This window comes from Chaetura pelagica, unplaced genomic scaffold (assembly GCF_000747805.2).
Source record: "Chaetura pelagica isolate M959 unplaced genomic scaffold, ChaPel_1.0 scaffold161, whole genome shotgun sequence".
Taxonomy (NCBI): Eukaryota; Metazoa; Chordata; class Aves; order Apodiformes; family Apodidae; genus Chaetura; species Chaetura pelagica.
Window position 1 is genome coordinate 402,591 of NW_009951965.1, and position 12,917 is coordinate 415,507.

Sequence of the window (12,917 nt, forward strand, 5' to 3'; positions counted from 1 at the left end):
CCTGGCTGCTGCGGCCCTCCCCGCCCCAGCTGGGGAGGCTGCGGGGCTGGGGTTGCCCTCCCCGTGCCGCTTCCTGCTTGGCTGTCCTGCAGGGAGCTCCGGCGCGGGGGGAGGGAGGCGGAAAAGTGCTGGAAGTACCGGAGAGACACTGGCAGGGCAGGGCAGGGCAGGGACGTGCGGCAAATCCCCGAGCCCGCTTCTTGCAGTGGCTCTGCGCCGGTCGCTCCCGGGTCTGCGTGTCCCTTCTGCTTTGGTGGGAGACACCGGGCGGCCCTGGAAGAGGGGACACAAGGGTTAGTGCAAGTTCTGTGTGATGGAAGGTCGATCGCCACCTGCTGCTGCCTCCCCAGTTGTGAGGGGGAAGCCAAGCGTAGGTTTGGGGCGATTCAGTGGCTTTGCCTTTGCTGCAGGGCAAAGCTGTGGCCTGGTTAGGCAGGTTGGGGCGAGCAGTGACATGGTGACATGCCCTGCTTTGGCTCAGGGTCCCCGCTGACTGACAGAGGCCACACAGGAACGGGGTGTGCTTGAGCAGCAGGGGCTGCATCCCCGGCTCTCCCTACTCTGCCTGCTGTGACCTTAGCAAAGGTTTGTTCTTCTCTGCAGAGTATGAAGCTGCAATGGACATACGGTTTGGGCTGGAACCAGGGCCTCTCTTTCAGGGCCTCAAAAAGGTAGGATGGGTGACTGGTACCAGCATCTTTTATTTTGTGGCAGTGATGCTAACATCACATCTCCGTGCCCTTTGCTCGCTCGAGCTTAGCTTCAGAGGCTTGTAGTAACTTTGCAGGTTTGAGTGTTCATAGTTAATTTTAGTCTTGTTTCTAATGAGGAAGAAGGACTTGCCAGGTGTGTCTAGATCTGAGAATCATAACCAAAGTTTTTTCTTTTTTTTTTTGATCCCTGGCCTAAGTGTTTCCCCTTCATTACATCACTGAATAGTTTTCTGTTATACTGTTTGGCTTTAAAAGCTGTGTTCACCCTTGACATTTCCTGCAGTATTTTTACCCTTTTGTCTGTCACTGGGTATTTTGAACAGTGCTTAATGTCAACGAACACACATTTCCCTCTTGCTTGGCCTGTAGTCCAGCATAGAGGAGAACAGATTTTTGAGGCATAAGGGCTTAAAGAAACATGGTTAGTCTTTAAAAAAAGCTAATAAGAAAGGTAGCACCCCTTTACCCCAGACCCAAACCCAGTCAACCCTTCCCCCACCTTGCTTTTGAACTCACATGCTTTGGAAAAGTGCAAGTAATGCAACTAATATTGAGGTTGATTTGCACAAGACCAGGAATGAATCTGTGGAAATATTTTGGTGTCTAGGCCCAACATCCCTGCTGGTAAGAGACCCTTGACATGTGCTTTCAAGAAAGCTATAAAGCAGTTGTGGAGATTAACTTTTGGTGGGGCTCTGTATGGGACATGTGGCTACCAGGTGATAGTCCTTAACTAATTTAGAGAAAAACCGCACGTCACAGGAAGCTCCAGCTGACCTGATTTCATCTGATCCCACCTAGGCTTTGTTGAAACAGGGAGTGAAACTTCTCTTCCATCAAGGTGCCCTTTTGCCTAAGCTCTTGGTTTTCCAAGGCAGAGCAGTGTTGCTCTCAGAATCCTCCAGGAGAGGTGAGAGGCATGCACAGGGAAGGTAGTGCTTTGCTTCTCTGTGGCTTTTCATAGAAGCTCTTAAGAGGCTGACAAGTTGAAAAAAGAACATTTCCTGGTTAAACTTTGGGTGAGTTAAGTGCAGTCCAGAATTTTGTTCTTCCTAATGGGAAAAAAACATCCTAAGATTAACAGCATTAGGGCAAGAAAAAGCGTGGATTTGTTTCATTTATAGAAATGGTCAGCAACAGAAGTAGCAGATTAATTTGTTGTTTCTGAAGAAGCTTCCTGACAGAGGGCCAAAGCAAGGAAGCCCTGATGAGTGGGACCCTTGTTCTAGGCTGCCTCTCTTAGTCATCAGCCTGTTCCTCATGTCTTGGGGAGGGAGGTGTGTGCAAGTGTGGGTGCCTCTCGTTCCTCTCTGAGGTTAGAAAATTCCTATGGCCTTCATAGGGAATGGCAGGGATCGCTGCTTGGTCAGGTTCAGTGCTAGTGTGGGGTTTAGGAGTCACAACACCACCAAAAGCTCTTTTTCTAAATTTCACACCATTAGAAATCAAAACGGAGCTGTTGGAGCTCACCACTCCTAAGTGATCAGACTGCATTGCTGAAACAAGATGTTCCCCAGACGTTGAGTTTTGTGGTGTTGGGTAGCAAGGCCTGGTGTGTTATGGGGACACATTTCCTCATCTTTTAAGAGCATGCTGTTATGGCCAGGTATATGCACTGACAGTTCCCTTGTTGTCCCAGGATCCCATGGACTTTGAGTGGAGCTACTGGATTGAATGGGGAAGGGAGCGGATACTGTGGCTCCTGGCTGGTCATCTGCTGGTATCACAGGTGTCTAGGCTCTTGGTGGAGAAGGTATGTATGGCTTTTCTTCACAGAAGGGAGTTTCTGTGGATTTCAGTTTACTCTGGACATGGGAAACTTAAGGCTGAGGCTGCTGAGTATGGGAAACCTCATTCTGTGGGAATGATTGTGCGATATTGCAACGGTGAGCATGCACAGGTAGGTTGCCTTAGGTCTGTGTTCAGAGACTTCAGCCTCCAACCCTTGAAAGCTTGTGCTTTGTTGTGAACCACTGATGAGTGTCATTTGACCTGTACACAAAAGAAGTATGTAGTTACTCCTTTCCAAGGCTGCAAAGTGATGACTGATTGGGTTTTGGCACGATTGCTAAAAGATCGCGCGATTGTAGGAAATGGCTGGCATGTGGTGTCATACCTGCTTGTTTGGGGAAGGAAAAGGAGGACGTTGGACCCTGTGTGTGACAGCACAGATATTGAGTGGTTTGGGTTTTTCTTCTTTAAAAATAATGAAACTAAACATTGTTCACTTCTTTTTTCTAACAGTATAAACCATGGTGCTTGATGATTTATGGGATGGCTGCCTGCTGGTTGTTACTTGGAATCAAGGGCTTTGCTGTCATTTTGTTACATGCAACTATTTCATTTGCTGTGGCTCAGTTTCAGCTGTCACTCCTGACATGGTTGTGCTCCCTTATCCTCTTATCCACTCTACGCATACCAGCTGTGGAAGAAGCAAAGGTAATGTTAGAAGGATTAATTAAGCATCCAATTAATTATGGTGGTGTTTGTCTGTTATGGCAGCTATCTGTATGACAAGAGTGTTGTCCCTTCAGCTGATGTAAGCAAAGGTTGACTTGAAAAACCTTAAGGCATTAGAGCTGAAGTCATCCATGCTGGATCTTCTGCAGTTAGAGAAGTCCTGTTTCTCGATCGTGCTGGCTGGTGCATTGAGATGAAAGTATGTGCCTTCATGTGTAAATGGTATTCAGTAGAGCTGGAGTATGATATTTTGTGCTCTAGTAAACAGATTTCTTGTTCTTTAGAGCTGTAATTGTACCAGTTGGTGCTGGCTTTTGGGTTCCTATCCAGAAGTTGCTTAGTCCATCCTGACCATGCTTTATTGGTGACTGCAGGCTTCTGCATAGGAAGGGAGACTGTTTCTCCAACACTGATTTGTACCAGTTGAGTTGCTTGCTCACAACTGATTGATGCACGCTCTGTTTGATCTTTCTGTAATGGCTTTTTCTGGGCAGTATGGATTTTGGAGAAACAGCTGCTCAGTTATTTGGACTAAGGGGAAAAACTCGGCATACAGTATAAGGCTTGTTTTGATGTTCGGGGGGAGGGCAGAGGGGAGATGAGTGGGTAAGGTCTTCTCATGTGGTGTAGAATGAAGTGTCTTGCTGAGAGGAATAGGGGACCCACTGCAATACAAAATAATCAGCCAAACTGCCTTTACTGATGTTTCCAAACTTTTTGTGGCTGGAAACAGCTATGACGGGGAGTGCCAAAAACTTGATAAAGATCCAGTAACATCTTTATAGCCTCAGACTTTCTTAAAAGTGAATGATTGTCTTCAGATCTGAACTGCAGCTTTGGCTTTAGCCCTAGCAGTCCCTTGGCTGTCAATAGGGTTGCTACCTAGTTTGGATGTTGTATTACTGGGCCAAACCTGAGGAAAATAATAGCATTGCTGTAAGCAAAGTTCCCCTGCTGTCATAGGTCTAATAAGTTTCTGAAATCAAGCTGTTGTCTCTTTATACTCATTGCAATAGTTCTGGAGGCCCTTTCTCTCTCAACAGTCATTGTTGTTCATGATTGAAGTAGTGGTGTTCAATTCAAATGATTGTTGCAGCTGCTGCTTGCTTTAGTTGCTTCCTGTTGCTGGTGACCCTGAAAGTTAGGGTCTGTGTGGACATTGCTGTCCTGCCATACAGAACACACAGCGTTGCACCATTGTGATCTGGCTTTGTTTTGTCTTGCAGAGAAAGTGGTACGACACAGAAAACGAGTATTATCTGCTGCTCTTCACTGTGTCTGTCCGCTGTCTCTTCTGCACTAGCTTCAGCTTGGAGTACTGCTGGCAAGGACCTGCCCAGAAGTCATTCCACTCCTTCCTGTGGATGCTGGCATATGTGTTCTATTATCCCATGTTCCACAATGGACCCCTTATGAATTTTGATGAATTCAGTAAACAGGTAACAGTGTTTTATTACGACAGTCAGAGATTTTCATTGCGTTTGCACTCAAGTAAATTGGGTGAAGAAGTACTGATGTGGGTGGTGATCTCTTTTCAGCTGCCAAATCTAGACATGGACTCTATACTTTGAGGATTAGATTAAAGCATGATAGGTTTATTTTATTTTTTTTCCCCTCATCTTGAGAGATTTTAATATCTATTGTGAGAGAAGGTTAGATAGGCAGTTTCACCCAGTTTTCATTGAGATGCTTTTTTACTGGTGTGTTTAATGTTTACAGGTAAGCCTGAGTTTCTGATTATTTTCTAGTTACCTACTTGACAAAAGTTTATACTGATGACACTTTCAAACTGAAGATGTTCCTAATGGTAGTCTTTATCATCCTTTTCTCTCTAAGTGTTGAAGTATGCTGCATACAAAAGGGAAGGCTTGTAGTTAGAAGCCAGTCTTGGGTATTCATACTTGTATGGCAGCCATGGCATATAAACTCATGTAAGGCTGCTGACTCACATTGAGAGTACATTGAGTCAAAATATATTGTCTTTAGTGCTTGGTGGTGAGAGCTTGGTCTGACTCTCATGTTAGTGAAGGCAGAAAGGAGGCAAAATAGTTTATGAAGGCTGGATGATTATTGTTATCTATCAAACTCTCAGCTCTCTTCTCTTCTGAAAAAAAAAATAAAATAATTCCCTCAATAAGGTACTTTGAAAAGAAACAAAACCAACCTACCAAAAAGAAGTTTTCATTCAGTAAAAACATCTAAAATGGATTCTATAGTATTTTTCCTCCTTACTAGTAGTTTGAAGGATTTCAATTTTTACTTAGTCCTTGAAGATTAATAATTGTAGGGGTGTCTAAAGCTATCTTCCACATGACTGTGAAAATACCAAATAGTGTTCCAGGAATGTGCAGACAATGTTCTGGATACCAGCTTTAAGACAAGTCTTCCTCTCCAAGTTCTTCACCTTTACAGGATGTTTTTTTTGTCTGACATCAGATTCATCCCTTCAACCAGGGAGCCAATGGCTCATATTGTTACATTTAGAGTGTTCATAATTTCAGCATGTAGCTGCTGAACTAGATTTTTTTCTTCTTTCCTCCATCAGGCAGAATTATAGAAAACTTTCAGCAGCAGCTGACTATTAACTCTGAAAAGGATTCCAGAGTCATAGAAGGCTGCTGTTTTGTACTGGGAATTCTCGAAGACCTTAGTTTCCCTCATGTTGGTGTGAAAACAGCTGATGATTTACTTGGAACACTTTTCTTCAGATTTTAACAAGCTAAGCAGCTTCTTTAATGTGAAAGACCTACTTACCTTGCTGCATTTGTGTTTGTTTTTTTAGTGCCTTGCAGGCTGCTTTTCAAGCCTGCTCTGCATGACATGGGAAAGCCCTGGATTTCCATGCTTTGTTGCTTTCCTTATTCTCTTGCACACTTTAGTAAGAACCAAAATTGCCACCAGTGATGTCTGTAATACTATTGGGATAAAGTGGATGAATAGACACAAGCCATGAAACGGCTGTGCTAGTTTATGTGTAGGAGCCTAGGCATTGCTTCTGTTGATATTCAGAAATTTTCCATTGGAGCCACAGAAAATAGACTGGGCTTTATGAAACTGAAAACTGAGATTCTGATGGATCTCTTTGAGTGACAAGTCCTATGCTCATTTGTCTTCAGTAACTTTGGAAGTTGTTATCCTGGGCTGGATGTTGTAGTAAAAGTCCACATAGACTTGGATAGAAACTGAGGTAATTTTTTCAGTTTATTGTTTTGTAGCTTCTGAAATATGTTAAATTCTACCTGTATTCTTATTCCTCCAGAAGAAGGAGAGGTTTTTTTCTTTTCAAGGAATGCTTTAGAAGACCTAAGACTCCAGGTTGAGAACAGCTTGGGGGTAGCTGGTAGGAAAAATTAGTGGAGGAGTCTTGCATTGGAACTGAGCTCATCTGATATGGCTCAGCAAAGACCAGTGTGAAGATGACCTGTGTTCTTGGTGTGAGGAGAAAAGATTCAGAATGGGATGCCTGTATTTGCAGTAGGTTCTCATTTAAACGCACTCAGACCTGTTTGGTTAAAGCCATTACAAACAGAGCAACTTTAATGTGTGTCTTCTTGGTGTTTGCTGAAGTGCATTGTCAGAGCTCTTATCCTGGCAGGTGAGGTTGGAGAAGCATTTTGAAGTTTGTGTGCCCAGCAATTGATTTGAAGTGCACGATACAAATAGCGTGTTTATTGCTCTATCAGCAAAGAACACTTGCAGAACCCCTTAACTGAAGTTGAGACTGAGATGAGGTCTCCTGCTGAGCACACTGGAAAGCAGAAGCCCTGAAGATGGAGACTGAGCAACTGCTGTATAGTCTGAGGAGTGTAACACCAATGCTGGCATTTGGCATCTTTCACGGGGCAAAAATTATAGACTGTGACACTTCATCAATGAATTGTTGAATGTCTGGGTGTAGCAGGATGTAGCAGTTCTAGTCATGGGTTTGAAGGCTTGTTGCACAAATCTTTGTGATTAAATCTTTCACCCAGCTGGTACAAATTAACCTTCAAAATAGGTGTCTTGCTTCATGTGTAAGTGAGCAGAGCCAATTGTATGTTGCCTGTACTGTGACCTTGCAATTATGAGGACGGTTTGTCTGTGCAGATGGGTTGGTTGCTTATCTTGTATGTGCATTTTTTTTGCCACTTAAAGCCTGAAGAAGGTTTTGCACACACAATGACAGATGTACAAAACACGACAAAACTTTAAGGCAACCTTATGTTTGTTTTTTGCTTGTTCTTCCACTGCCAAAAGAAGGTAAAATAATAGTATGCCATTGTGTTTACTGTAGTTAGCTGTGTCAGAGTTTGGGGCATCTTGAGAAGCCTGTCAACTGCAAACCTTGTCTTATGTGGTATTTAACTTGCACTTCACTGCCATTTGCTCAGCACATCATGTAGGTCTTACTAACCTTGGTAAAGCTACTGAAGGAAGTTAACTTTCCTCAAATCATCAATCCCATGCATCTGGTAGAAATTGGAGGTATTTTAAGAGCAAACAGTCATTGTTTGTTTGGTAAGGCTGCTGCTTGGAAAACCTTCATAGCTGTAGTTTCTCTGAACTTTTATTGTCTCTAGAGGATGATCAAGTTACAGGAATTTTAAAAAGTGTCTTAAGCCTGAATTCTGTTCAGGTTGACAACACTTGGCCTTTTCTGCAGCAATTTAGGCCTAACATGAACATATACTGAGAATGCTTACTGAGAATGGACAGACCAGTCTCCCTCAGGAATACGTCAGGAGTTTCCAACTGGTATGATCCCCTTGGTCATAGTAATGAATAGCAAATAAAAATTAAAAGTTCTTAGGATGAGTATTTGAGTAGTAATGAATAGCAAAAATTAAAAGTTCTTAGGATGAGTATTTGAGTAAAACAGTCAGTTATGTGTCATATAGCCTTTTTGAATTTCTTTTTTAGATGAGGAGAAAAGAAGCCTTCAGTCTGAAGACCAATCTCAGCATATTAATCGTGGGCCTAATTCGTATTTTCTTTTGGTGGTGCCTGGCTGAGCTGATGATTCATCTCATGTATATCCATGCTCTCTACAGCAGTGGTCAGCCTTTGGAAGCTGCATCATACTGGGCTTTGGGTGAGTATAGAAACAATAGCAGAAATCTTTCTTCCCCCCCCCGCCACTTAAAGAACCCTAGTCTACTTCTCTTGTATGTCCATCTGTAGGTATTCTAAGAATATTACATTATGGACAGTCACTGTCAGAAAGGTCATCTACAGACTCTTACTATAAAATGTAGATTCTCTAAGAGGCTTACAGTTGAGCTTATTTGAGCTGCTTCCTAAATTAAAATCTGTTTTTTTTCCAGTCAAAAATGTGTGTCTAAACTTTGGTCTAAAGTGGCTTTCTTCCCCAAGTCATAGAAGTATATACTTGAAACAGAGTTTGTTTAGTGTATGGATGGAGGAGGAAAGATGTTAAGATTTGGTGTTCACTGATCTCCTTCTGTGTTTCATGTTTCTACTTTGTATTCATGTTGAAAGGTAAAATGACAGTACTCATGAAAAGAGCAGAGGGAAGGAACTGCAAACAAGTTAGCATGAAAATAGCAGTCAGTACCTCTCAGCTCTGTTTTCCTGCTTTACTTCCCACTCTTCTGCGCCCTCCCAGTTCCCTGGTATTTTATTAAAATGCTTAACTGGGGAAAAAATAAGCACTGGTGAATGTAGCGTAAAACAGCAAGAGCTTTGGGTGCTGGTGTGTAGGTAGATAAAGGCTAATCCTTGACCCGCTGGCATATGTGGTTGATATCCTGCCATTGTCCTATGTGTGTCATTGGGTAGGAGGAACAAAAGTGGAGAAACCCTGGACCTTAAAACTGGGGTTTGAAAAAGCCTTTAAAACTGCTGAATTGAAGGAGATGCCTCTTACTGTACCAGCAAGTAACAGGAGTCAAAACACACACTGGTATGGTCCTGTCAGGCGTTCACTGGAGACTGTGAATGATGAGTGGTGTGTGTTGGAGGACACTTGTGTATTGGACTCCAGTCAGCAGAGGGCAATGTGTGCACTGTCTCTATCTGTGTATGTATATACGTGCATTTGCACACTTAGTATATTGTTTCAGTATATAATTTTTATACATTAAAAAGAGAAGTGCAGAAAAAGAAGTTTGACTCCATGGTTCATTCTACTCAGTCACTGTTTAGAGGAGATTCTGGGTTTTCATCTTGTGTTCTAAATGGCAATTTATTCATGAATTAAATCTGTTAAATCCTGGTGGTGTCTCTGACAAAAAGCTTTGCTGTGTTACTGAGCATGAGGAACCTGGAATGTGCTGGCCACGGGAAAAGGCAGGCAAGGTTATGGAATTAGGGATGAAATAGTCTAGTTTTGGTGTTCCTGGCAGATTCTTCCTTCCTTTCAAGACTAGCAATGTTGATTTTAAAAAAGGGGAAAAAAGTTACTTTTCAGACAGTAGTTAAGTAGGCTGTATATTTAATGATGAAATAAAATGTTATATCCTAATGAGATGCATTTAAAATGCTTGCATGCAATTGCAATGCATGCACTTAAAATGCATTAATACCTGAAATGAGGGATAATGGTATCCCAGGCAATGAGGCAGCTTCCATGGGCATCAACTTAAATGCCTCCATGCAAATGCACACAGCGTGGGAAATAAGCAGGAGGAGCTGCAGGGGCTGCTTGGCCCCTGCAGGGCTGTGGTGTTATTGGCAACACTGAGATGTGGTGGGATGACTCCTGTGACTGGAGTATGGGAATGGATGGGAGCTCTTCAGGAGGGACAGGCAGGGGAAAAGAGGAGAGGGCATTGCCCTCTACATCAGTGACCAGCTGAAGACCATGGAGCTCCACCTGGGGATGGAGAAGGAACTGAAAGAGAGCTTATGGGTTGGGGTTAAAGGGAAGACAGGGGCTGGTGATACCTCAGTGGGAGTCTGCTATAGGCCTTCTGAGCAGGATGGCTGAGCTGATGAGGTCCTCTACAGGCTGGTAGGTGCAGCTTCCCCTTCACAGGCTGTGATCCTCATGGGGGATTTCAACCACCCCCACATCTGCTGGAGGGACAACACAGCAAAGCACCAGCAATCCAGGAGTTTCTGCAGTGCATTGATGACAACTTCCTTTTCCAAGTGGTAGAGGAGCCAATTAGAAAAGGTGCTGGACGTTGTTCTCACCAACAGGGATGGGCTGGTAGGCAATGTGAAGCTTAAGGGCAGCCTTGGCTGCAATGACCCTGAAACAGGGGAATTCAGGATCTATAAGGCAACAAGAAGGGTGTGCAGCAAGCTTGCTACCTTGGACTTCAGGAGAGCAGACTTTGGCCTCTTCAGGGATCTGCTTTGTAGGGTATCATGGAATAAAATTCTGGATGGGAGCAGAGCCCAAGAAAGCTGATCAATATCCAAAGATTACCTCCTCCAAGCAATGCATCCCAAGAAAGAGGAAGGTTGGCAAGAATGCCAAGATATCTGCATGGATAAACAAAGAGCTCCTGGACACTCTTAGATGAACAAAGAAAGTCTTCAGAGGGTGGAAGCAGGGATGGGTAGCCTGGGAGAAGTACAAGAAAGTTGTCCAAGAAGCCAGGGAACGGGTTAGGAAAGCTAAAGCCCAGACAGAGTTAAACCTGGCCAGGGACATCAAGGGCAGTAAGAAGGGTTTCTGCAGGTGCATCAGTGAGAAGAGGCAGAACAGGAAGAATGTGGGCCCTCTCCAGAAGGAAACAGGAGACCTCATCACGCAGGATATGGAGAAGGCTGAGGTGCTGAATGACGTCTTTGCCTCAGTCTTCACCAGTAAGTGCTCTGGCCACACAAATCCATGGCACCTGACAAGATTAATCAAAAAGGGAAGGCAAGAAGGCCCAGGGAGCTACAGGCCAGTCAGTCTCACCTCTGTTTCTGGTGAGATCATGGAACAGATCCTCCTGAAGGCTCTGCTAAGGCACATGGAAAATGTGGAGGTGGTTGGGGGTAACCAACATGGCTTCACCAAGGGCAAATCATGCCTGACAAATTTGGTGGCCTTTTAGAATAGGGTCACAGCATCAGTGGACAAGGGAAGAACAACTGACATAATCTACTTGGACTTGTGCAAAGTGTCCTGCATGACATCCTGTTCTCAAAACTGGAAGGATATGAATTTGATGGATGGACCACTCAGTGGATAAGGAATTGGCTGGATGGTTTTACCTGGAGAGTAATGATCATTGTTTTGATGCCCAAATGGAGAACAGTGAGTGACATTCCTCAGGGGTCAGTACTGGGACTGGTGCTGTTTAACATCATTGTCAGCGACATGAGCAGTGGGATTGAGTGCACCTTCAGCAAGTTTGCTGATCACACCAAGTTGTGTGGTGTGGCTGACACACTGGAGGGAAGGGAGGCCATCCAGAGGGACCTTGACAGACTTGAGAGGAGAGTTCATGCCAGCTTCATGAAGTTCAACACGGCCAAGTGCAGGGTCCTGCACCTGGGTTGGGGCAATCCCAAGCACAAACACAGGCTGGGCAGAGGATGGATTGAGAACAGCCTTGAAGAGAAGGATCTGGGGGTGTTGGTTGATGAAAAGCTCAATGTGAGCTGGCAGGCTAGAAAACCAACCCATGTCCTGGGCTGCATCAAAGAAGTGTGGCCAGCCGGGCGAAGAAGGTGATTCTGCCCCTCTACTCCACACTTGTGAGACTCCACCTGGAGTACCGTGTGCAGTTCTGGAGCCCCCAACACAGGAAGGACGTAGAGCTTTTGGAGCAAGTCCAGAGAAGGGCCATGAAGGTGATGAGAGGGCAGGAGAACCTCTCCTGTGAAGGCAGGCTGGGAGAGCTGGAGTTGTTCAGCCTGGAGAAGAGAAGGCTCTGAGGAGACCTTATAGGAGCCTTCCAGTACCTGAAGGGGCTACAGGAAAGCTGGGGAGAGATTTTTGTAAGAATATGTAGTGATAGGACAAAGGGTAATGGTTTTAAGATGGAAGAAGATTAGAAAAGCCTAAAATGTCTCAAAGCAACAGGTGCTGAAAGTTAGTATTAAATCAAGTTTAGACTGTAAAGCTGCCTGATTTGGGTCCAGATGAGATTCATCCTAGGGTGCTGAGGGAGATGGTGGAAGAACTGGCCAAGCTGCTCTCAATCATTTATCACCAGTCCTGGCTGACTGGGGAGGTCCAAGATGACTGGAGGTTGGTCAGTGTGACACCCATCCACAAGAAGGGCCGGAAAGAGGATGTGGGGAACTATGATCCTGTCAGCCTGACCTCGGTGCCTGGCAAGGTTAGGGAACAGGTCATCCTGAGTGCCATCAAGCAGCATGTAGAAGGCAACCGGGGGATCAGGCCCAGGCAACATGGGTTTAGAAAAGGAAGGTCCTGCCTGACCAATCTCGTCTCCTTCTATGACTGGGTGACTTGCCTAGTGGATGAGGCTGTGGATGTGGTCTACCTTGACTTCAGCAAGGTCTTTAACATAGTCTCCCACAGCATCCTCCTGCAGAAGCTGGCAATCCACAGCTTGGACAGGTGCACCCTTTGCTGGGTTAAAAACTGGTTGGATGACCAGACCTAGAGAGTGATGGTGAATGGAGCTGCATCCAGCTGGGGTCTGGTGACCAGCAGTGTCCCCCAGGGATCAGTGCTGTGCCCAGTCCTATCCAACATCTTTATTGATGACCTGAATGAGGGGATCAAGTCCACCCTCAGTAAATTCAGGGGTGACACCAGGCTGGGGGGAGTATCGATCTGTCGGAGGGGAGGAAGAAGCTGCAGGAGGACCTGGACAGACTGGGTCGATG

The 12,917-nt window shown here is 44.8% G+C and overlaps 1 protein-coding gene across 1 annotated transcript in view; it reads left to right on the forward strand.

Moving 5' to 3' along the window:
• Positions 1–12,917, forward strand: part of HHAT (hedgehog acyltransferase) — a 167,489-nt gene that overhangs the window by 4,915 nt on the left and 149,657 nt on the right. Inside the window, exons 2-6 of the mRNA XM_010001005.1 lie at positions 604–671; positions 2,353–2,466; positions 2,958–3,152; positions 4,400–4,612; positions 8,073–8,244. Of these exons, the coding sequence (XP_009999307.1) occupies positions 604–671; positions 2,353–2,466; positions 2,958–3,152; positions 4,400–4,612; positions 8,073–8,244 (762 nt within the window). The remainder of the gene's footprint in view (positions 1–603; positions 672–2,352; positions 2,467–2,957; positions 3,153–4,399; positions 4,613–8,072; positions 8,245–12,917) is intronic.